The sequence below is a fragment of the Oncorhynchus tshawytscha genome, unplaced genomic scaffold (assembly GCF_018296145.1).
Source record: "Oncorhynchus tshawytscha isolate Ot180627B unplaced genomic scaffold, Otsh_v2.0 Un_contig_7265_pilon_pilon, whole genome shotgun sequence".
In the NCBI taxonomy this organism is placed as follows: domain Eukaryota; kingdom Metazoa; phylum Chordata; class Actinopteri; order Salmoniformes; family Salmonidae; genus Oncorhynchus; species Oncorhynchus tshawytscha.
The window spans coordinates 173,295-199,814 of NW_024609713.1; the positions used below are offsets into that span (position 1 = coordinate 173,295).

The following is a 26,520-nucleotide window of genomic DNA, read 5'->3' on the forward strand; positions in this document are numbered from 1 at the left end:
GTTGACATGCAGGACTCAGCCCGTTCTCTTCTCAGACCGGCGCGTTGACTTGCAGGACTCAGCCCGTACTCTACACAGACCGGTGCGTTGACATGCAGGACTCAGACCGGTGAGTTGACATGCAGGACTCACACCGGTGCGTTGACATGCAGGACTCAAACCATACTCTACACAGACCAGTGAGCCATAACAAGTCAGATCTGCAGGAGGTCTATATGCAAATAGACCATTGCCATATATGGAACTGGACTGTGTTTACAGCATTAACGGTCGTGAGTAGATGTGCTTGTTTTGGAATCAAAGCGAAAGCTGAATGTAGCCACGTGTGCACATTTTGTTCATATCCTTTGCTAGTTAGTGAGTTATTAGCCCATTTATAGATCATTAGTCATCAGCAATGGGGGAGTGATTACTAGTTAGTGAGTTATTATCCCAGTTATAGATCATTAGTCATCAGCAATGGGGGAGTGATTACTAGTTAGTGAGTTATTAGCCCAGTTATAGATCATTAGTCATCAGCAATGGGGGAGTGATTACTAGTTAGTGAGTTATTAGCCCAGTTATAGATCATTAGTTGTCAACAATAGGGGAGTGATTGCTTCCTACAAGAGCACAAAACTAGACATTTCTAGACATCTTTGAAGAGCACTTTTTACAAATTTCTTAAAGGGGTAGTGTTGTATTATGAGACCGGCTTGAATAATCTAAGTAGCCAATAGGCAGGTGGTAGCATAATGTGTCTGATTCTCTGTAATAATGGTATGGGAATAATAATAATGCATTTTATTTTGTAAAGTGGTTTCTTGCATCAAACAACAACATTCTCAGTCACCTTTTTTGAAGGACAAGTGGATGAACGGGTTAATGTCAAGCCGTACATGTCTTTTTCAAAAGTCATGGAATGTAGGAACTACATTGAACACCACACATTGGCTGCTATTGTAGGCTGAATGATAGAACATCTATTTCCATGTTAAAATGTTATGGGATGCATTTTCCGCCATTGTTTTTATGGTAGGCCACTCTGGTAGGCCTATATTATGTTCAAATAGCCACAGTAACCTACTTGGCCTCTGTTAAAACTGTAATTTAAAGTGGGTACACCCTCAGGGTTCACAGTAAACACGCGTTGGAAGTTGCACAGGGCTTACCCAAAATCTGATGTGAAAATGTACCTTAAGCTGTTTCCAGAATATGCCCCAAATTCAAGTATTGAATCTATTGGGATAGGTATAAACCCATTTTTTTAAGGGACACATTTAAACAAGTTTAATTGAGTACAGGCTTAACTGAATGACAACATAGATGAAATGCAATATATAATTTTATTGAATAGTTTGGGGTAGGCCTCATCTTTGAGGAATGCTCCTCGGAGCCAAATGCTGATTACCGGTTGCTCTATGCTGGACAGCTGGCATCAAAAACCCCAGCTGGGAGAATGGGCTTCCGATGACTGGTGGTGGTGGTGGAAGGTCGTTGGAAGACTGTTGCTGCAAAACAACAAGCAAGACCAGGGTTGACTTGACAAACTCTCCTAGATTCATTCCCATTGGTTGGAGGAACGGAAAGTGATTATTGCACGAGTGCGCCCATTCAGCAAGCGTGGTGGAATTTCTGTAGTGTGCCATGCTCATAGGCTGAAGGTAATAGGTGAATGACATTCCTCACACTTGTTAATAGAAAAGTACCAGTGGAGACGTGATGCTCTGCTGATGAGGTATCATTATAAATACTATCCTATACTATACCTGCTATGTTGATGAGGTATCATTATAAATACTACCCTATACTATACCTGCTATGTTGATGAGGTATCATTATAAATACTACCCTATACTATACCTGCTATGTTGATGAGGTATCATTATAAATACTACCCTATACTATACCTGCTATGCTGATGAGGTATCATTATAAATACTACCCTATACTATACCTGCTATGTTGATGAGGTATCATTATAAATACTACCCTATACTATACCTGCTATGTTGATGAGGTATCATTATAAATACTACCCTATACTATACCTGCTATGTTGATGAGGTATCATTATAAATACTATACTATACCTGCTATGTTGATGAGGTATCATTATAAATACTACCAAATGAATATCTGCTATGTTGAGGAGGTATCATTATAAATACTACCCTATACTATACCTGCTATGTTGATGAGGTATCATTATAAATAATACCCTATACTATACCTGCTATGTTGATGAGGTATCATTATAAATACTACCCTATACTATACCTACTATGTTGATGAGGTATCATTATAAATACTACCCTATAGATACATGCTATGTTGATGAGGTATCATTATAAATACTACCCTATAGATACCTGCTATGTTGATGAGGTATCATTATAAATACTAGCCTATACTATACCTGCTATGTTGATGAGGTATCATTATAAATACTAGCCTATACTATACCTGCTATGTTGATGAGGTATCATTATAAATACTACCCTGCTATGTTGATGAGGTATCATTATAAATACTACCCTATACTATACCTGCTATGTTGATGAGGTATCATTATAAATACTACCCTGCTATGTTGATGAGGTATCATTATAAATACTACCCTATACTATACCTGCTATGTTGATGAGGTATCATTATAAATACTACCCTATACTATACCTGCTATGTTGATGAGGTATCATTATAAATACTACCCTATACTATACCTGCTATGTTGATGAGGTATCATTATAAATACTACCAAATGAATATCTGCTATGTTGATGAGGTATCATTATAAATACTACCCTATACTATACCTGCTATGTTGATGAGGTATCATTATAAATTATACTATACCTGCTATGTTGATGAGGTATCATTATAAATACTACCCTATACTATACCTGCTATGTTGATGAGGTATCATTATAAATACTACCCTATACTATACCTGCTATGTTGATGAGGTATCATTATAAATACTACCCTATACTATACCTGCTATGTTGATGAGGTATCATTATAAATACTACCAAAAGAATATCTGCTATGTTGATGAGGTATCATTATAAATACTACCCTATACTATACCTGCTATGTTGATGAGGTATCATTATAAATACTACCAAAAGAATATCTGCTATGTTGATGAGGTATCATTATAAATACTACCCTATACTATACCTGCTATGTTGATGAGGTATCATTATAAATACTACCCTATAGATACCTGCTATGTTGATGAGGTATCATTATAAATACTACCCTATACTATACCTGCTATGTTGATGAGGTATCATTATAAATACTACCCTATACGATACCTGCTATGTTGATGAGGTATCATTATAAATACTACCAAAAGAATATCTGCTATGTTGATGCGGTATCATTATAAATACTACCCTATACTATAGCTGCTATGTTGATGAGGTATCATTATAATTACTACCCTATAGATACCTGCTATGCCTGTGAAAGGAAGCGATGTGAATTATATTGTGCTTACTAGATAAATGTGAAAGTGACCAGCCTTAGTGATGTTGAACTTGTGTAAACTACATTATTCCCAAAGACTCTTGTTTTGGCCTTTGGTAGGCAACCCGCTATGCAAACTCAATTTCCAATGGCTAGTGTAGCAAGCCTAAACAAGCCCAGAAGCTGTATGTATATACTGTAAGATTGATGTCCACTGATACCTGCACACAGGCTATGGCTGAGTCCCAAATGGCACCCTATTCACAATGCAGTGCACTACTTTTGACCAGGGCCCATAGGTAGTGCACTATATATTGAATAGGGTGCCATTTGGGATACATACTATGGGAAGCCTCTGGGAACAAGAGCACTAGAATACGCAGGGGAATTAGCATAGAGGAATATGCTACAAGAAGAATCACAGAGAAAGATAAATGAGTTAGCGCCTACTGAAGAACACAAAAATGAAAAGCCTACGCCAGGGAATAGAATCAAATTGTATTCACCTTGAACCAGCGGTGTGTTCAGTCTAATTTTATCCCACGTGGAGAAGCCAATGTCACCACCACGGCATTTGACATTAGAGGTGGATTACACTATGTAATGTATGTGTCTCCAAGCCAAGATGCTCTTGTCCAAAACTTCTAGCTCTGATCAGAGCTACTGTTGTCAGCTCCATAAAGTCCATTTATTCTCCTTTATTCAATTAAGTTTGTTGTTTTGCATAATTTAAATATGATTTACAGAGGGGGGAAGGATAATTCAAAACTAATCATAGGCATTCAATGTAATTATGATTCTTTATAAGGGTTAAATATGGCACGTCATTATAATTTATCTGATATACAGTAGGTAATATGTCACCCTAAGTGACATACAACTACACTGAAAATATAAATGCAACATGTAAAGTGTTGGTCCCATGTTTCTTGAGCTGAAATAAAAAGTTCCAGAAATGTTCCATCTGCACAAAAAGCTTATTTCTCTCAAATGTTGTGCACAAATTTGTTTATATTCCCTGTTAGTGACCATTTCTCCTTTGCCACAATAATCCAACTGCCTGAAAGGTATGGCACATCAAGAAGCTGATTAAACAGCATGATCATTGCACAGGTGCACCTTGTGCTGGGGACAATAAAAGGCCACTCTAAAATTTGGAGTTTTGTCACACAGCACAATGCCACAGATGTCTCACGTTTTGAGGGAGCGTGCTATTGGCATGCTGACTGCAGCAATGTCCACCAGAGCTGTTCCCAGATAATTTAATGTTGATTTCTCTACCATAAGCTCCGTCGTTTTAGAGAATTTGGGAGTACACCCAACCGGCCTCACAACTGCAGACCTCGTGTAACCACGCCAGCTCAGGACCTCCACACACGGCTTTTTCATTTGCGGGATCGATCGTCTGAGATCAGGCACTCGGACAGCTGAGGAAACTGTGGGTTTGCACGACCGAATCATTTTTACACAAACTGTCAGAAACCGTCTCAGGGAAGCTCATCTGCGTGCTCGCGTCCTCACCAGGGTCTTGACCTGACTGCAGTTCGGCATTGTAACTGACTTCAGTGGGCAAATGCTCACCTTCGATGGCCACTGGCATGCTGGAACTGTTTCAACTTTACCGGGCAGATGGCGTTGTGTGGGCGAGCGGTTTGCTGATGTCAACGTTGTCGTGCCATTCATCCTCTGCCACCATTTCATGTTTCAGCATGATAATGCACGACTCCATATCGCAAGGATCTGAAGACCACAACTGGAAGCTGAAAATGTCCCTTCTTCCATGGCCTGCATACTCACCAGACATGCCACACATTGAGCATGTTTGGGATGCTTTGAATTAGCGATGTGACAAATGGACAATTTTGCTTAATGTTTTAACTCACATTTTTAAAAAACGGTTTTCCGTGTCAATTTACAGTGAAGAATAATAGTCATATTACGTATGTATGAACCCCGGGGACTTGTAAGGAAGTTACATCTTCTGTAACACTTTACAGACATACAACACAGCTACGGTAACATGTTGATATCAACTATTAATAACTTTTCAGAGAATTCAAAAAAGTGCCTTTTCAGGTCTTTACATGTTCGGTATGGTTTCCCTGACTACAGTTAACTGATTGATGAGCTGCTGTGTTGTTGTTTATGCTGTTTTTATGGTATGGTAACTAGATGTGCTTTCTTTCTACTAAATGTCTTGGTAAGTCACGGTATTTAAAAAGAGAGGAGAGAGTGGTCTGTGTGTAGTTGGCAGGCAAGCAGGCTGCGAGCAGCAGCTCGAGATTATTTGATTGACAGTTCTGGTTTCCTAGTGATGGACTTTAGAAGCGGCATTCCTTTACAGACAAGTAAAATGTCTGTTCATATCACCAGAGAAGGTTTTTGCATAAAAAAAAACATAGTGTAGCCTACCCTAACATACAGAATAACATGCCGTAGCCGAGGCGCTTTCAAGGAGCCATGTTCCATTATGTCTGAAAAGCGTAATCGATACAGGCTACCAGTAGCCTACTGTCATTTCATGAGGCAAAAATGCTTGCAAAACTGTCTCGAAGACATTAGTGCCATGAATAGGCTAGGATATTCTACAGGCAACAGACCGAAGACTGAGCACACACTGGCATCATTAGGAAGAGACGGAGCAGCCAGGCCAGTGTGAGGGAGAGAGAGGCGGGGCAGCCAGGCCAGTGTGAGGGAGAGAGAGGCGGATCAGTCAGGCCAGTGTGAGGGAGAGAGAGGCGGAGCAGCCAGGCCAGTGTGAGGGAGGGCGAGGCAGAGCAGCCAGGCCAGCGTGAGGGAGGGAGAGGCGGAGCAGCCAGGCCAGTGTGAGGGAGAGAGAGGCAGAGCAGCCAGGCCAGTGTGAGGGAGAGAGAGAGAGGCGGAGCAGCCAGGCCAGTGTGAGGGAGAGAGAGGCGGAGCAGCCAGGCCAGTGTGAGGGAGGGAGAGGCGGAGCAGCCAGGCCCAGCGTGAGGGAGCGTGAGGGAGAGGCGGAGCAGCCAGGCCAGCGTGAGGGAGGGAGAGGCGGAGCAGCCAGGCCAGCGTGAGCAGCCAGGCCAGGGAGGGAGAGGCGGAGCAGCCAGGCCAGCGTGAGGGAGGGAGGGAGAGGCGGAGCAGCCAGGCCAGCGTGAGGGAGGGAGGGAGAGGTGTGAGGGAGCAGCCAGGCCAGTGTGAGGGAGGAGAGGCGGAGCAGCCAGGCCAGTGTGAGGGAGGGGGGAGAGAGCAGCCAGGCCAGCGTGAGGGAGGGAGAGGCAGCGTGAGGGAGGGAGAGGCGGGGCAGCAGCCAGGCCAGTGTGAGGGAGGGAGAGGCGGGGCAGCCAGGCCAGTGTGAGGGGAGGGAGAGGCGGAGCAGCCAGGCCAGTGTGAGGGAGGCAGAGAGGCAGTGTGAGGGAGAGAGAGGCGGAGCAGCCAGGCCAGTGTGAGGGAGGGAGGGAGAGGCGGAGCAGCCAGGCCAGTGTGAGGGAGAGAGAGGCGGAGCAGCCAGGCCAGTGTGAGGGAGAGGAGAGGCGGAGCAGCCAGGCCAGTGTGAGGGAGGGAGAGGCGGAGCAGCCAGGCCAGTGTGAGGGAGGGAGAGGCGGAGCAGCCAGGCCAGCGTGAGGGAGGAGAGAGGCGGAGCAGCCAGGCCAGCGTGAGGGGGGAGAGGCGGAGCAGCCAGGCCAGCGTGAGGGAGGGAGGGAGGCAGGGCAGCCAGGGCGTGAGGAGGGAGAGCAGCCAGGCCAGGGAGGGAGGGAGAGGCGGAGCAGCCAGGCCAGCGTGAGGGAGGGAGAGGCGGAGCAGCCAGGCCAGCGTGAGGGAGGGAGAGCGGAGCAGCCAGGCCAGGGAGGGAGAGGCGGAGCAGCCAGGCCAGCGTGAGGGAGGGAGAGGCGGAGCAGCCAGGCCAGCGTGAGGGAGGGAGAGGCGGAGCAGCCAGGCCAGCGTGAGGGAGGGAGAGGCGGAGCAGCCAGGCCAGCGTGAGGGAGGGGGAGGCGGAGCAGCCAGGCCAGCGTGAGGGAGGGAGAGGCAGCCAGGCCAGCGTGAGGGGAGGGGGAGAGGCGGAGCAGCCAGGCCAGTGTGAGGGGAGGTGGAGCAGCCAGGCCAGCGTGAGGGGGGAGGGAGAGGCGGAGTATCCAGGCCAGTGTGAGGGGGAGGGAGGGAGGGAGGGAGAGGCGGAGCAGCCAGGCCAGCGTGAGGGAGGGAGGGAGGGGCGGAGCAGCCAGGCCAGCGTGAGGGAGGGAGGAGCAGCCAAGAGGCGGAGCAGCCAGGCCAGCGTGAGGGAGGGAGGGAGGGGCAGAGCAGCCAGGCCAGCGTGAGGGAGGGAGGGAAAGGCGGAGCAGCCAGGCCAGCGTGAGGGGGAGGGAGGGAGGGAGGCCAGAGGGAGGGAGGGAGGCAGAGCAGCCAGGCCAGCGTGAGGGAGGGGAGGCGGAGCAGCCAGGCCAGCGTGAGGCGTGAGGAGAGGGAGAGGCGGAGCAGCCAGGCCAGCGTGAGGGAGAGAGAGGCGGAGCAGCCAGGCCAGCGTGAGGGAGGGAGAGGCGGAGCAGCCAGGCCAGTGTGAGGGAGAGAGAGGCGGAGCTTCCAGGCCAGTGTGAGGGAGAGAGATGGAAAAAGCAGAAGCCTGCTCATATGTTTTGGTAATCTGCATCTCACTATGTCATGTCTTGTCTTGCATGCCTTGCAAATTCACCAAGCCTAAAATTTGCCTCATCCTCTCTGGTTTTATTTGAATTACACAACTTCCCCAGGCATTTATAGCCTATCGGCTGAACACAGAAAATAATGTTTTGTGATCACTGAACTGTGATTTTAATTAATACATTTTTTATTTAACTAGTCAAGTTAATTAAGAACAAATTCTTATAAACACTTGACAGCCTACTTAAGGATCCCAACTTCATTAAAATGTTTAAACGTTCATACCCCTACTCTGGATCGAAGCGTGTACGACAGAGTGTTCCAGTTCCCACCAATATCCAGCAACTTCGCACAGCTATTGAAGAGGAGTGGGGCAACATTCCACAGGCCATAATAAACAGCCTGATCAACTCTAAGTGAAGGAGATGTGTCACGCTGCATGAGGCAAATGGTGGTCACACCAGATACTGACTGGTTTTCTGATCCACACCCCTACTTTAAAAAAAAAGGTATCTGTGACCAACAGATGCATATCCGTATTCCCTGTCATGTGAAATCCATAGATTAGGACCTAATTAATTAATTTCAATTGACTGATTTTACTGTAACTCAGTAAAATCTTTGAAATTGTTGCGTGTTGTGTTTTATATTTTTGTTCAGTGTACGAGGTTAGCTCAGCTGATGTATTTTTGGATTCATAAGGATCCCCATTAGCCGACGCCAATGGCGACAGCTAGTCTTGGGTCCGACATATAACAAAGATACATTACAGACAACAGACTTTACAATGTACATACATTTAAAAATGTGTGTGTGTGCTCATCTATTAGTCACACATACATTTCAGTAAATACACACAACAAGTAGGTCACAATGATTAAATGTCACCATTTTGGCATATTGAAATGAGACCATGTTGAAAAGACACCACTCGTACTAGGTAGACTGTTGATGTTCCAGTCAATTCTGGACCTTTCTTATATCTTCCTGTAGACAGTTTGACCAGTCATACTTCATCTTTCTCTCCCGGTTAAAAGTCCATTGTGATATTAAAGATGGTGGTGGCAGTCCGCCAACTGATTTCCTTTTTCTCGACTGTAATAATGTATGAAGCAGCTTGGGCTGTTTGTTCTGCATTCTCCCCTGGTAGTATGGGGATGATGATGATATGTAGACCAAGCAAAAGAACAGAAACAGCGTGATAGCTGTTGTGTCTTCAGTCTCAGGACAGGAAACATCAACAGAGATATCAAGAGCTGTACAATGGCCAACAGTGTTTGACAGAATCCTAATGCCAATAAGCAGTTTAATCATTTTATGCCCTGAGGGGATATATCTTTTCATGTCTATGTCTTATTCATGTTGTTATGTCGATCATACAATAGGACATCAATGGTACAGGTACTTGGAGAAGACTGTGATTTACTTTAAAAGGTCTATTTGCTAATTAGAACAGAACACAATAACAGTAAAAGCATTGAAAAGGAGGGAAAAAAGAAAAATATTAAAGAGAAAAGGAGAATACCAACCACACAGTTTGTGTTTCCAGCTCCTCTTCTCTGACTTTTTGTGCCAGAGAAAGTTGCATCATTAGGAGGGCCAATTTGACACAACGAATATAGCCTAGTTTTATTGTGAGTAAACATAGGAGCTGTTGCGTGAGGTTTAGTGGTTTGGTTGCATGCTTGAAATTTCATTCTCTTTTGTCTTTTATACTGAGATGAAAAGCCAACTTCCTGGTTCTTCTCTTGGGTTGTGGGAATTGGTGTGGAGTTCAGATTCACTTGTGCGTTCCAAAATAGACGGAAGAAGCGCATAGGAGAGATGATACAGTATAGGGAGGCTTGCATCCCAAATAGCACCCCATTCCCTATATAGTGTCACATAGGGCCCTGATCAAAAGTAGTGCACTATATAGGGAATAGGGTGCCATTTGGGATGATACCACAGTGTAGTGTAGGGAGACCTTGCTCAAGGAACAAGTGAGTGAGTCCAGGAAAAGCAGTTGATTATTAATTAGAGTCATAGAGAGAGAGAGCCCTGGAGCCTTGTATTCACATGAAGACAAATATATACACGGGATACTTCAGGATTACTCATGTGTTTGAAAACACCATCATCAAACCCAATAAAACACTGAGTAAAGGAAGGCACTCTTTCTTTAAAGAGCGTGTGATTCACATGTAGGATTAGTAGGGGATAATGTTATTAACTTGAACAGAACTGTATGACCAGATACTGAGGTACTGTTCACATCCCTGACCAGGTACTGAGATACTGTTCACATCCCTGACCAGATACTGAGGTACTGTTCACATCCCTGACCAGATACTGAGGTACTGTTCCCATCCCTGACCAGATACTGTTCACATCCCTGACCAGATACTGAGGTACTGTTCACATCCCTGACCAGGTACTGAGGTACTGTTCCCATCCCTGACCAGGTACTGAGGTACTGTTCCCATCCCTGACCAGGTACTGAGGTACTGTTCACATCCTCATCCTGGTGGTTTTGCTGTATTTCCTGCCTCTGTGGTTTAAACCATATAAATATAATTAATTATATTTATATGGTTTAAACTGTATGTTGCTGTGGGATGAAATGTTGAAATCAGAGTTGTTGAAGTGAGGAACAGATCAAGTTTCTCCTCAACAAATTATCACAATCATTTGCTCTATTTGGAGCCATGCTCTCAATGGGACTGACTTGAACTGACAGTGTCCGTGAAGTTTGTATGGCTGTAACAAATACTGTCGAGTTCAGCTGTGGAGACCTCTCCGATTGTTTTCAGGTGTCCTGAGTTATCATGGGTTGTTGGACCGACACTTCTGCTCTATCTCTGACATCCAGCCTGAGAGCTGTCACGTGTCAAATATTCATTGAAGTTCAACGCCTCTGGGAATCTTATCCAATAACCAACTGTTCATTCTCATCCATAGGTCCACCTTGTGGGACATCTTGTGATCCCAACCCATGTAGGAATGGCGGAGAGTGTGAGGAGAGCTCCGAGAGCGCCGCTGGATATGCTTGTGCTTGTCTGGAGGGATTCACGGGCCTCCGCTGTGACACCCCCGTTAACATCAATTGCCTTTCATACGAATGTCAGCGGGAAAAGGCGTGCTCCTTGGGGGAACATGTGAGAACTCTATTTCTATGTCCCAAATGTCACTCTAAATAGTGCACCGCTTTCGACCAGAGCCCATACAGTCTGGCCCAAGGTATCGCACTATAGAGGGAATAAGATGTCATTATGGACGCATCCCATTTCTCCTTCTTCATTCTTCTGAGGCCTCCTCCTCCTCCGCCTCTCAGAGCCTGATTTAATAGGAAATGTCACATGAAAATTAATATCTTAGTCTTTGAAGCAGATCGAGTGTACTTTTGAAGGTTGGAACAACAATGAATATTTCTGCCTTCAATGGGGGGGTTAGCATTGCTTGGGGAAGGAAAGCGTAATGGTGGTGGCTCTGGTTATTTGTGGTGGCTATTTTGATTAGACTGGAATTAACTATTGCATATTTTAAGAGGCAGATTGAAATTGCAGTTATGAAAGGGGCTCTTTTGTTCTAGATGGAGGCGTCTGTTGGCCACAGTCCGTTTTCAATTTCAGGCCTTTTATCTATGAAATGTTACGGTGATACAGGACAGGGTTTTAATCATCACCTGCTGAGTGCCAATAGTTTCTCTATTATGCAAGAGGCGAAGCATAGAGAGAAAAATATATTAAAATGGGCTAATTGTCTTTTTGTGACCTTCACTTGTGACTTCATTATGGAATTTGCCACAAATTTTACAATAACTGATTTGTAATTGGTTTCTCAACCCAATCGAGAATCTTCTGTAAGGCTTTCTTAACCAGTCATAACACCTTAATGAGTGATGCAGGATTACGCATAACAACCTTCATAACACAGTCACATTAATGGGAGCCCAGTGTTGATAGCATAGCAGCACTCTTATGTCAACCTGATCTGTTTGACATTGATTTTGCCTCAGTCTCATCTCTATAAGGGACTTCATCTGAATGAAAATGAACTCATCTTTCAACCTGAGAGCCTTGGCGACTCGAAGCAACTGTTAATATTAGTATCTTCTCTGATTAAGGATCTTGGTTTTATCATCTCTGACTCTTGAGTCAGATATATTATTATTGTCAAGATCATTCCTGATGAGATGTGATGAGAGCTGGAGTACGCTAGTCGAGCTAATGGCCTAGCTGTCTCCATCTATTCTTAGTTTCTCTATGATGGATCGATTTATTTATTTAAGTCTCGAACACCAATTGTTGCCCAATGGGCTTATAAGACACTATTTCTTTACGTACGTGTGCACAAAATACAAAACCAAATGACATTTAACAAATGAAATGCATAGTTAGAGTGGCGCTGTAGTCGAAGGCCCCGCATCGCAGTGGCGTCACTACAGACCCGGGTTCGATCCCAGGTTGTTTCACAACTGGTCTTGACCGGGAGTCCCACAGGGTGGTGCACAATTAGCCCAGCGTCGTCCGGGTTAGGGAAGGTTTGGCCGGGGGGGGGGCTTTACTTGGCTTATTACTCTCTAGCGACTCCTTGTGGCGAGCTGGGTGCCTGCAGGCGGACGACGGTCGTCAGTTGAACAGTATTTCCTCCGACACATTGGTGCAGCTGGCTTACGGGTTAAGCGGCGTTAAGAAGTGCGGTTTGGTGAGTCATGTTTCCCCCCCATGACTCGACCTTCGCCTCCCGAGTCCATTGGGGAAATGCAGCGATGAGACAAGATCAAAATTGAAAAGAAAAAGAAAATTAAAAAGCATAGTTAGTAATCATCAGAAAGTACAGCTTTCACCTTGTCACATTAAACAAACGATACACTTCTTCTTCTCTCTGTGTCACTGCAGCTATCCCGTTTCACTCCCTAACATTGTACTGTTACAGTTCTTTACTCACTTGTTCTGCTGGGGAGAATGATCTGTCTCCACTAACACTGTGTTGTTCTGCTTGGGAGAGTGATCTGTCTCCACTAACACTGTCTTGTTCTGCTAGTGAGAGTGATCTGTCTCCACTAACACTGTCTTGTTCTGCTAGTGAGAGTGATCTGTCTCTACTAACACTGTCTTGTTCTGCTAGTGAGAGTGATCTGTCTCCACTAACACTGTCTTGTTCTGCTAGTGAGAGTGATCTGTCTGTTCACTAACACTGTCTTGTTCTGCTAGTGAGAGTGATCTGTCTCCACTAACACTGTCTTGTTCTGCTAGTGAGAGTGATCTGTCTCCACTAACACTGTCTTGTTCTGCTAGTGAGAGTGATCTGTCTCCACTAACACTGTCTTGTTCTGCTAGTGAGAGTGATCTGTCTCCACTAACACTGTCTTGTTCTGCTAGGGAGAGTGATCTGTCTCCACTAACTGTCTCCACTAACACTGTTTTGTTCTGCTGGGGAGAGTGATCTGTCTCCACTAACACTGTCTTGTTCTGCTAGTGAGAGTGATCTGTCTCCACTAACACTGTCTTGTTCTGCTGGGGAGAGTGATTTGTCTCCACTAACACTGTCTTGTTCTGCAAGGGAGAGTGATCTGTCTCCACTAACACTGTCTTGTTCTGCTAGGGAGAGTGATCTGTCTCCACTAACACTGTCTTGTTCTGCTGGGGAGAGTGATCTGTCTCCACTAACACTGTCTTGTTCTGCTAGGGAGAGTGATCTGTCTCCACTAACACTGTCTTGTTCTGCTAGGGAGAGTGATCTGTCTCCACTAACACTGTCTTGTTCTGCTAGGGAGAGTGATCTGTCTCCACTAACACTGTCTTGTTCTGCTAGGGAGAGTGATCTGTCTCCACTAACACTGTCTTGTTCTGCTGCTAGGGAGAGTGATGATCTGTCTCCACTAACACTGTCTTGTTCTGCTAGGGAGAATGATCTGTCTCCACTAACACTGTCTTGTTCTGCTAGTGAGAGTGATCTGTCTCACTAACACTGTCTTGTTCTGCTAGGGAGAGTGATCTGTCTCCACTAACACTGTCTTGTTCTGCTGGGGAGAGTGATCTGTCTCCACTAACACTGTCTTGTTCTGCTACTGTCTTGTTCTGGGAGAGTGATCTGTCTCCACTAACACTGTCTTGTTCTGCTGGGGAGAGTGATCTGTCTCCACTAACACTGTCTTGTTCTGCTAGGGAGAGTGATCTGTCTCCACTAACACTGTCTTGTTCTGCTGGGGAGAGTGATCTGTCTCCACTAACACTGTCTTGTTCTGCTGGGGAGAGTGATCTGTCTCCACTAACACTGTCTTGTTCTGCTGGGGAGAGTGATCTGTCTCCACTAACACTGTCTTGTTCTGCTGGGGAGAGTGATCTGTCTCCACTAACACTGTCTTGTTCTGCTGGGGAGAGTGATCTGTCTCCACTAACACTGTCTTGTTCTGCTGGGGAGAGTCTCCACTAACACTGTCTTGTTCTGCTGGGGAGTGATCTGTCTCCACTAACACTGTCTTGTTCTGCTAGGGAGAGTGATCTGTCTCCACTAACACTGTCTTGTTCTGCTGGGGAGAGTGATCTGTCTCCACTAACACTGTCTTGTTCTGTTCTGCTAACACTGTCTTGTTCTGCTGGGGAGAGTGATCTGTCTCCACTAACACTGTCTTGTTCTGCTGGGGAGAGTGATCTGTCTCCACTAACACTGTCTTGTTCTGCTGTTCTGGGAGAGTGATCTGTCTCCACTAACACTGTCTTGTTCTGCTGGGGAGAGTGATCTGTCTCCACTAACACTGTCTTGTTCTGCTGGGGAGAGTGATCTGTCTCCACTAACACTGTCTTGTTCTGCTATCTGTCTCCACTAACACTGGGAGGGAGTGATCTGTCTCCACTAACACTGTCTTGTCTCTGCTAGCTAGGGAGAGTGATCTGTCTCCACTAACACTGTCTTGTTCTGCTGGGGAGAGTGATCTGTTCCACTAACACTGTCTTGTTCTGCTAGGGGGGAGAGTGATCTGTTTCCACTAACACTGTGTTGTTCTGCTAGGGAGAGTGATCTGTCTCCACTAACACTGTCTTGTTCTGCTGGGGAGAGTGATCTGTCTCCACTAACACTGTCTTGTTCTGCTGGGGAGAGTGATCTGTCTCTACTAACACTGTCTTGTTCTGCTGGGGAGAGTGATCTGTCTCCACTAACACTGTCTTGTTCTGCTGGGGAGAGTGATCTGTCTCTCCACTAACACTGTCTTGTTCTGCTGGGGAGAGTGATCTGTCTCCACTAACACTGTCTTGTTCTCTTGTAGGGAGAGTGATCTGTCTCCACTAACACTGTCTTGTTCTGCCGGGGAGAGTGATCTGTCTCCACTAACACTGTCTTGTTCTGCTAGGGAGAGTGATCTGTCTCCACTAACACTGTCTTGTTCTGCTGGGGAGAATGATCTGTCTCCACTAACACTGTCTTGTTCTGCTGGGGAGAGTGATCTGTCTCCACTAACACTGTCTTGTTCTGCTGGGGAGAGTGATCTGTCTCCACTAACACTGTCTTGTTCTGCTGGGGAGAGTGATCTGTCTCCACTAACACTGTCTTGTTCTGCTGGGGAGAGTGATCTGTCTCCACTAACACTGTCTTGTTCTGCTGGGGAGAGTGATCTGTCTCCACTAACACTGTCTTGTTCTGCTGGGGAGAGTGATCTGTCTCCACTAACACTGTCTTTACCTTTAATCTAAGTGTGTTTTCTCAAGCTGACTTCAGGCCTGATTTTTTTTCGTCATGTGTGTGTGCGCTTGTGCGTGCAAACGTGTGTGTTTGTTTTACATGTGTTTTGTGTGTGTGTGTGTGTGTATGCAGACCTCTCCTGAGTGTGCAGCCTCAGTCTGGCAGTGTTCAAATGGCACCACAGGCCCACAGTGCAGGAGGCAGCGAGGCCCGTGCAGCCCTTCGCCCTGCCACAACAACGCCAGCTGTTTAGTCCAAGGAGAGGACTACGTCTGCAGGTGAGACATGGAAGTATATTCAGGATGTAGTTGAGACACATGGCAGTATATTCAGGATGTAGGTGAAACACATGGCAGTATATTCAGGATGTAGGTGAGACACATGGCAGTATATTCAGGATGCAGGTGAGACACATGGCAGTATATTCAGGATGTAGGTGAGACACATGGCAGTATATTCAGGATGTAGTTGAGACACATGGCAGTATATTCAGGATGCAGGTGAGACACATGGCAGTATATTCAGGATGTAGGTGAGACACATGGCAGTATATTCAGGATGTAGGTGAGACACATGGCAGTATATTCAGGATGTAGTTGAGACACATGGCAGTATATTCAGGATGTAGTTGAGACACATGGCAGTATATTCAGGATGTAGTTGAGACACATGGCAGTATATTCAGGATGTAGGTGAGACACATGGCAGTATATTCAGGATGTAGGTGAGACACATGGCAGTATATTCAGGATGTAGGTGAGACACATGGCAGTATATTCAGGATGTAGGTGAGACACATGGCAGTATATTCAGGATGTAGGTGAAACACATGGCAGTATATTCAGGATGCAGGTGAGACACATGGCAGTATATTCAGGATGTAGGTGAGCAACATGGGGCTTAGATAGCAACACCGGGGTTAGAGCATGGGGCTTAGCTAGCAACACCAGGGTTAGAGTAAGGGGCTTAGCTAGCAACACCAGGGTTAGAGTAAGGGGCTTAGATAGCAACACCAGGGTTAGAGCATGGGGCTTAGCTAGCAACACCAGGGTTAGAGTAAGGGGCTTAGATAGCAACACCAGGGTTAGAGTAAGGGGCTTAGATAGCAACACCAGAGTTAGAGCATGGGGCTTAGCTAGCAACACCAGGGTTAGAGCATGGAGCTTAGCTAGCAACACCAGGGTTCGAGCAAGGGGCTTAGCTAGCAACACCAGGTTTGTGGCAGGTAGTCTAGTGGATAAGAGTGTTGGGCCGATAACCGAAAGGTTGCTGGTTCGAATTCCCAAGTTGACTAGGTGAAACATCTGCCGATGTGCCCTTGAGCAAGGCACTTAACCCTAATTGCTCCCGTAAATCGTCCCGCCAAGTGACTAAAATGTAAATGTACTGTGTTACTGTGAATGTAGGTGCCTAGTTAAATAAGGGTAAAAAATAATAAAGGTCCTAGATAAAAGCGCCTGCTATGCTGTTGCTTCTTTGTTCTTCTAATAAGCTCAGGACAGGAAGCATCTTTAATAATAGCTCATTATTTTCCTTTATATACTTCAGATGAGGGCTGGGAATTGCCAGCGATATTATCACAATACTTAGGTGCTGATAGGTGCGATTCTCACAACTCACAATTCTATGTGTATTGCGATTCAAATTTGATATTGCTATTTAATGTTCCAAACATTGCTCACCATAGTTCTGCTGCAGAGGTATTTAAAAAACATTTTTAAAATATGTAACTTTTATTTAACTAGGCAAGTCAGTTAAGAACAAATTCTTATTTACAATGACGGCCTACCCCGGCCCAACCCTAACCTGGACGACGCTGGGCCAATTGTATCCCTATGGGACTCCCAATCACGTCCGGGTCGTGATACAGCCTGGAATTGAACCAGGGTCTGTAGTGACGCCTCTAGGACTGAGATGCAGTGTTTTAGACAGCTGGGCATGAAAATAAAAGTGCTGAAAACATGTTGGCTCAGTATTTAAAGCTGCAATATGTAACTTTTTGGACGACCCGACCAAATTCACATAGAAATATGCTTTATAGATTCTCATTGAAAGCAAGTCTAAAAAGCAGTAGATCTGTTCTATGTGTGCTATTTCTATGTTTCCCGTTCAAAAGTTTCGTTTTTGCGTCTTTCACTTTCCGTCTTTCACAGCGGTTTAGATTGTACAATGATTCTCTACACAATGACTGGTTGTTTTGTCACATTGGACGGAAATTGGACGGACTTTTAGAATTTTTGCAACCAGGAAATGGCGGAGTGATTTCAGCATATTGTACCTTTACCAATAAAACGGAGACAAGCTATAGGATGAAAAATACCAGAGTTTGGGCGCAGGGAAAGCCTTGGAGTCTTTACTTGGAGTCAAATATCGATATAATATTGTCCAAAAATAAGATCACCATATTTAACTGTATCGATTCCCCCCCATCACTACCTCAGATCTGTGTAATGATATTAGTTGGTTATTAACATTTCTTTAAAGAATGTATACATTTTCTCCCTTTTAAACTGCTCTCTGGTGATCATGACAAAGAGTGATGGCAACGTATAATATTTTATAGGTACTTACCATTTAGGATGGGGGATTCAGGCCCTGTTCTAGAGCTATTGTTTCGGCTGTCTCAGGCAATAGTACTCAGAGGATATGAAGGGTAAAGTTCAGGCCAGTCAACACATTCAAATGTCTTCTCTTCTCTGAGTCAGGTGGACTTAGAGGTGGACTTAGAGGTGGACTTAGAGGTGGACATAGAGGTGGACATAGAGGTGGACAAAGTCAATCGGAACACATTTCAACATTTTATTTCAACATTTTTGAGCAACCTCTTTTTTGGAGAAAGGTATATTAGTATTGAATGAGAGTGACCTGATGACGTATGGGAGTTGAATGAGCCAATGACACAGTGTCATGGGTGAGTGGTTCTCTAGTGGGAGAGCAAGGGAAGGCAGTGCCCAGATAAATGGGTAACGGTCTCACGGGACCCACAGCTCTCTGTGTGTGTGTGTGTGTCTGTCTTTGTGTGTGTCACATGGGACCAACTGCTGCTGTGTGTGTGTGTGTGTGTGTGTGTGTGTGTGTGTGTGTGTGTGTGTGTGTGTGTGTGTGTGTGTGTGTGTGTGTGTGTGTGTGTGTGTGTGTGTGTGTGTGTGTGTGTGTGTGTGTGTGTGTGTGTGTGTGTGTGTCATGTCACATGGGACCAACTGGTAATAACAATGGGAACATGGTGCAGCCTGACCCCATGACATTATTTCATTCCCATAGCTCAGGATGGAAGATGGGTTCCAAGCAGAGAATGGGACGTGTCTGCCTGTTGAGTAGAGGATAGTGTAGAGAAGGAGACATGTCTGTTAGGTAGAGTAAAGTGTAGAGAAGGAGACATGTCTGTTGGGTAGAGGATAGTGTAGAGAAGGAGACATGTCTGTTGGGTAGAGGATAGTGTAGAGAAGGAGACATGTCTGTTGGGTAGAGGATAGTGATAGTGAGAAGGAGACATGTCTGTTGGGTAGAGGATAGTGTAGAGAAGGAGACATGTCTGTTGAGTAGAGGATAGTGTAGAGAAGGAGACATGTCTGTTAGGTAGAGGATAGTGTAGAGAAGGAGACATGTCTGTTGGGTAGAGGATAGTGTAGAGAAGGAGACATGTCTGTTGGGTAGAGGATAGTTCAGGCTAGTTGTGTTTTATTGTTAGAGTTTTGGTGAGTTATATTTTCATTGTGTTCATGACACTTGAAACTTTAATGCAATAGGCCCTGATTTTCACTTTCCTAAAATGTAGATGCTGTAGTCACAATAGCACTTTAGTGCAATGGGGTTTATTTATAGTGATTCCAGTCCATTGCCAAAATACATTTGTCAATTGTTAAAAGTACCATGGTTATGTAAATGTTTGATAGACCATGATACATGTTTGTCAGACTGCAGTGCTTTTCACTGTTGTGTGGATGCTATAGCTAGACATAGTGTCTTCAGAATGTATTCACACCCTTGACATTTTCCACATTTTATTATGTTACAGCCTTAATTGACTATGTATTACATTTAGATTTTTTTTTGTCACTGGCCTACACACAATACCCTCCTAAATGTCACAATACCCTCCTAAATGTCACAATACCCCCCTAAATGTCACAATACCCTCCTAAATGTCAAAGTGGTATTATGTTTTTAGAAATGTTTACAAGTTAATTAAAAATGAAAAGCTGAAATAAGAATTGAACCATTTTGTTAAGACAAGGAGCCTAACTAAGTTCAGGAGTAAAAATGTGCTTACAAGTCACATAATAAGTTGCATGAACTCACTTTGTTTGCAAAAAAAGCAGACATTGAATTTCCCTTTGAACATGGTGAATTTATTAATAACACTTTGGATGGTGTGTCAATACACCCAGTCACTACAAAGACACAGGCGTCCTTCCTAACTCAGTTGCCGGAGAGGAAGGAAACCACCCATGGTGATTTCACCAAAACTACTAACCTAAATGACAGAGTGAAAAGAATGAAGCCTGTACAGAATACAAATATTAAACATACATCCTGTTTGCAACAAGGCACTGAAGTAAATCTGCAAACAATGTGGCATAGAAATTCACCTTTTGTTCTAAATACTTAGCGTTATGTTTGGGGCAAATCCAACACAAGACCTCCCTGAGTATCACTCTTCATATTTTCAAGAATGGTGGTTGCTGCATCATCTTATGGGTATGCTTACACATGTTATGTTATATCCTACCCTGATGAAGGATGTTATATTTTACACACGTTATGTTATATCCTACCCTGATAAGAATGTTATATCTTACACATGTTACGATATATCCTACCCTGATAGGAATGTTATATCTTACACATGTTATGTTAAATCCTACCCTGATGAAGGATGTTATATCTTACACATGTTACGATATATCCTACCCTGATAAGAATGTTATATCTTACACATGTTATGTTATATCCTACCCTGATTAGAATGTTATATCTTACACATGTTATGTTATATCCTACCCTGATAAAGGCTCTTTGGCAGAAACGTTGGTCAAATAAATCCACACCGAGGAGAGATGTGTGTGACTTTGTTTTTCAGCTCTACCACACCATGATCGTCTTGTCTGCATCTCCTCCTCTGTCATTATTATTATCAGTGGTCTGCTCTACATATCATGCCAGGTGTTATTGATACGTCTGACAGCCCGTTGCTCTCCTCCTCTTTCCTTTTATTATCAGTGGTCTGCTCTACATATCATGTCAGGTGTTATTGATACGTCTGACAGCCCGTTGCTCTCCTCCTCTTTCCTTTTATTATCAGTGGTCTGCTCTACATATCATGCCAGGTGTTATTGATATTGATACCTCTGACAACCAGTTGCTCTCCTCCTCTCCTCTGCAGGTGCCTGCCAGGGTTTTCCGGGAAGAGCTGTGAAGAGATAATAGACTACTGCAGTCTGCTCAGTGTCAACTGTCTGCACCAGGGACTGTGCCTCAGCGTAATTGGTGGATATAATGTAAGTCAGCCAATAGGTGAGGCCTAATGAAATGTGGGAAAGGCAAAAAAAAAGAAGGTTTGATATGATGAGCCATAGTTTATTAGTGGGCTGCTTGGACAGGGTAGTGTTCTGCCCTCTACACATCAGAGAAAACACACCCTGGGGCTATTAGGAATGTTTTACAATAGACTACAGTAACCATTAGTGTATAGACCTCTCTATGTTCCAAATGGCTCTCTAGTACCTATATAGTACACTACTTTTGGCCATTTTGGCCTCGTCCTCTCCACTCCATGTTCAAAACAAGTGGCATGTTTTCTGTAATGATTTAGTATGTCTAGTATAGGGGCACCTTGTACCTCGCTTCAGGTTAGTGCACATTCAGGAGTTATTTTGTTTTCATAGCACAACCGATGAACACCACTATGGTATGCCAATGTCGGATAATAAAACGACAGGCCACTGGTAGCCGTTAAAGGAATAGTGCGAGATTTTGGCAACAAAGCCTTTTTTACCCAGAGTCAGGTGAACTCGTGGATTCCATTACTTTTGTCTGCGTGCAGTTTAAAGGAAGTTGGAGGTAGTTTTGCGAGCCATTTCCAGTCACTGCGCTAACACTAGTTAGCAATGGCTCGTAAAACAACCTCAAACTTCCTTCATTGTCAAAATCAGGCACTATCCCTTTAACACTCATCTATTTATTTATTTATGACATATTTAGAAGCTATCAGTTTCTCACTTTTCATGTCTATTTTTTTGATATACTTTAATGCCTATGATCAACAATGTTCATGTCCATGGACAACCCCTAATCACCACCCATAGGAAACCTGTAATCATGTTATGATTTATGGTTTGGAGATTTAAATATCTATATTTTTTGCTACATGATTATATTTACTTTGTTTTGTTGCCACTGTTTCAATAACGTTTTGCTGTCACATTCAATATCAGCTGTACACTTTGAATAATGTGCCAAGCAGCCCATTCTATCGACTTGTTTAGAAGAATATTTACATTTGAGATAGTAGATAGCTATATATTGATAATTTTATGTCAATATTTGTTTATTTAATGTATTATAGTGTGCTAGTGTTCTAAGTTCTAGATATGATGATAAAAGGTCAAACATTCACAAAATATCGTATCTATTTATATTTTATCATATTGTCCACGCCAACTTGTCAATGTGGGGTTTAACTATTTACTATCAAATGTAAATCTTTTTCTAAACAAGTCGATAGAATGGGCTGCTTGGCACATTATTCAAAGTGTACAGCTGATATTGAATGTGACAGCAAAACGTTATTGAAACAGTGGCAACAAAACAAAGTAAATATAATCATGTAGCAAAAAATATAGATATTTAAATCTCCAAACCATAAATCATAACATGGTTACAGGTTTCCTATGGGTGGTGATTAGGGGTTGTCCATGGACATGAACATTGTTGATCATAGGCATTAAAGTATATCAATTCAATTCAATTCAAGGGCTTTATTGGCATGGGAAACATGTGTTAACATTGCCAAAGCAAGTGAGGTAGATAATATATAAAGTGAAATAAACAATAAAACAATATATCTATGCCTCACACTTCCTAAATATTCAGACATCTGTTTTCTGAATCTAGCCAATATATTACACTCCAGTCTCATTTAAAGTAAAGGACAGTCAATAGAATCTGCTTGGTCTAACGCTGTCATGATATAGATGATTGAGCATTCATTCTATCTGACTACTACATTGCTTATACATTTCCATTTGTTTGCAGAAAATGCCAAATTAAAATAAAACATTGTGCAAATGAGAATATGATGCTAATGAGAGAGCCGTCGGTTAAAATCGGATTCTATGACGTCTTGTGAAGCCATTAAACCATTTCACAACCATAAAATACCCAACATGTGCCCACTTCATCATAATCCTGCATCGGAAGGCACCTGAAACCAGGCTGTAATGCCCATGGCCCTTAGCTTCTAATTATCCCCCATCAGTCCTGGTCTGTTGCTTTAGATCATTCAGAAGGCTCTGGGGCTGCAACTGAAATGCCACCCTATTCCCTTTTCCCTATGTATTGTATGGGCTCTGGTCAAAAATAGTGCACTATGTAGGGCATAGGGTGCCACTTGCTTCTGACTCTGAGCTGCAGGACTGTTTAAAGCTGCCTGTGTTGCTGTGTGTGGATTTCTCTTGCTCCAATCAGTGTCAGTCATAATCAAGACATTTACACTAGTCTGGCGTAATGAGCCGTCTCCTTTGCAATTTCTTGATCTGCTACCCCCTGGGGAAAATGATGAGGTCGTTTGTCAGGTCAATTTGGGCTGTTGTCCATTAGATGCGCTGACTGTGTCCTGAAGTTGCCCTCTTTATTCAGTGTAGACTGAAGAGGTACTGCCGTTCACGTCGTAGAACCAAATGAAACCTTCTAATTAGTAAGAACAGAGATACCGTACGCTACCCATCAGCACTTGGATCTGCTGATGAATGAAACTTTAGTTAAATTAGTGTTGAGATGCACAAACCGGTCAACTCAGTGCCATTGTAGGTTTCCCTGGTATGGATCTCATCAGGAAGTTGCCTTAGTGTAGAGGCATAGAGCTTGCCAGTTAAGTCTTTAAAATGGAAATGAAACTTCAGCCATTCCTATGTGGGAAAGAATGGCATTTTGGGGTCAACCCCAAAAATAAGATCTGAGGTTAACACAGGCTTAGGAGCTCTTATATGTTTTGTTCTATGAGATAATATCAGTCAGTTAACATGACCTTTATGAGTTATGAAGCCTTTATGCGCTTATAAATACTTCAAGTTCCACAAAAAGGTATGTTAGCTGATGATTATTTCATAGAACAAAACGTATAGGATCTCCTAAGCCTGTGTTTACCACAGACCTTATTTTCAGAGTTTATCAAAAAACTCTCCAAAACCACATTAATTTCCCCTGAGGCTTTGGCTAACGAACTAGTGCGGAGTTAGCCTCCATTTGTGCCTACAAAAAGACAACATTACTATTGCTGTCTATTGGTAACCTGCATGACAGTATGTTGTGTAGAATGTACATTAGTCCAAGAAACTAATTTAACCCTTATAATTGGCAGTAAAAGATGTGATGCATACCACTGCAGTAGGAGTAAACAGGATGAAGTCCAATAACAACCCTGGTTAGTATGGATTTACAAGACCAGATTGGTGATTGTGTTTCTCTGCAGATCAATGATTACTGGTTCATCTCTTCCTCACAGTGTCTCTGTGCTCCTGGATGGATAGGGGAGTTCTGTCAGTATGGAGGGAACGCCTGCCTGATCTACCCAGACAGCTGTATGAATGGGGCCACCTGCATCACCACAAGTCAACCTACGGCTCCCCCACAGTACAGATGTATCTGCAGCCCTGGTTACACAGGTAAGGGAACGTGAAAGGGGGATACCTAGTCAGTTGTACAAATGAATGCCTTCAACTGAAATGTGTCTTCCGCCTTTAACCCAACCCCTCTGAATCAGAGAGGTGCAGGAGTCATTTAACCCCACCCCTCTGAATCAGAGAGGTGCAGGAGTCATTTAACCCAACCCCTCTGAATCAGAGAGGTGCAGGAGTCATTTAACCCCACCCCTCTGAATCAGAGGTGAAGGAGTCATTTAACCCAACCCTTCTGAATCAGAGGTGAAGGAGTCATTTAACCCAACCCCTCAGAATCAGAGAGGTGCAGGAGTCATTTAACCCCACCCCTCTGAATCAGAGGTGAAGGAGTCTTTTAACCCAACCCCTCTGAATCAGAGAGGTGCAGGAGTCATTTAACCCAACCCCTCTGAATCAGAGAGGTGCAGGAGTCATTTAACCCCACCCCTCTGAATCAGAGGTGAAGGAGTCATTTAACCCAACCCCTCTGAATCAGAGGTGAAGGAGTCATTTAACCCAACCCCTCTGAATCAGAGGTGAAGGAGTCATTTAACCCAACCCCTCTGAATCAGAGAGGTGCAGGGGTCATTTAACCCGACCCCTCTGAATCAGAGAGGTGCAGGAGTCATTTAACCTGACCCCTCTGAATCAGAGAGGTGCAGGAGTCATTTAACCCCACCCCTCTGAATCAGAGGTGAAGGAGTCATTTAACCCAACCCCTCTGAATCAGAGGTGAAGGAGTCATTTAACCCAACCCCTCTGAATCAGAGAGGTGCAGGAGTCATTTAACCCAACCCCTCTGAATCAGAGGTGAAGGAGTCATTTAACCCAACCCCTCTGAATCAGAGGTGAAGGGGTCATTTAACCCAACCCCTCTGAATCAGAGAGGTGCAGGAGTCATTTTACCCCACCCCTCTGAATCAGAGGTGAAGGAGTCATTTAACCCAACCCCTCTGAATCAGAGGTGAAGGAGTCATTTAACCCAACCCCTCTGAATCAGAGAGGTGCGGGGGGCTGCCTTAATCGACACCCAGTGGGGTTAACTGCCTTGCTCAGGGGCAGAACGTCATATTTTTACCTTTTCAGCTCGTGGATTCGATCTAGCAACCTTTCGGTTACTGGCCCAACGCTCTAACTACTAGGCTACCTGCTGGTTACTGGCCCAACGCTCCAACTACTAGGCCACCTGCCGCCTTCTGCGTTAGTATACGCATGTTTGGTTGTTTTCACTGCCACTTCCTTGGTAGGTTGAGAAATACAAATTATACACTTCTTCAGAGTTTTATGTAAAAGTCATTTTACTGTAGTGTTTGTTTTGGAAAATAATTTGGTACTGTATAAGGATGCACTATTTTCAGAGTATTGATCTCTACATATAACTTTAAATATGAAGTTATTTTGCAGTTTTAAGATAAATGTTTGTACATTGAAGTGCATATTGGATACTACTGGTCTCAGAACTGCAGTATCCTATCACAGGTTTAATACAGCAGTTATCCTAATTTATTTATTTCACCTTTATTTACCCAGGTAGGCTAGTTGAGAACACCTTTATTTACCCAGGTAGGCTAGTTGAGAACACCTTTATTTAACCAGGTAGGCTAGTTGAGAACAAGTTCTCATTTGTAACTGCGACCTGGCCAAGATAAAGCAAAGGAGTGTGACACAGACAACAACACAGTTACACATGGAGTAAACAATTAACAAGTCAATAACACAATAAACAAGTCAATGACACAGTAGAAAAAAGAAAGTAAATATACAGTGTGTGCAAAAGGCATGAGGAGGTAAGGCAATAAATAGCACACTGGAGTGATAAATGAGCAGATGATGATGTGCAAGTAGAGATACTGGTGTGCAAAAGAGCAGAAAAGTAAATGATATAAAAACAGTATGGGGATGAGGTAGGTAGATTTGG

At 43.8% G+C, this 26,520-nt stretch overlaps 1 protein-coding gene across 1 annotated transcript in view; it reads left to right on the forward strand.

Annotated features, from left to right (window-relative positions):
• Positions 1-26,520, forward strand: part of eys (eyes shut homolog) — a gene marked incomplete at its 3' end in the record, with an annotated part of 180,883 nt that overhangs the window by 25,209 nt on the left and 129,154 nt on the right. Inside the window, exons 4-7 of the mRNA XM_042317175.1 lie at positions 11,005-11,201; positions 15,859-16,004; positions 21,110-21,224; positions 24,449-24,608. Coding sequence (XP_042173109.1) covers positions 11,005-11,201; positions 15,859-16,004; positions 21,110-21,224; positions 24,449-24,608 — 618 coding nt within the window. The remainder of the gene's footprint in view (positions 1-11,004; positions 11,202-15,858; positions 16,005-21,109; positions 21,225-24,448; positions 24,609-26,520) is intronic.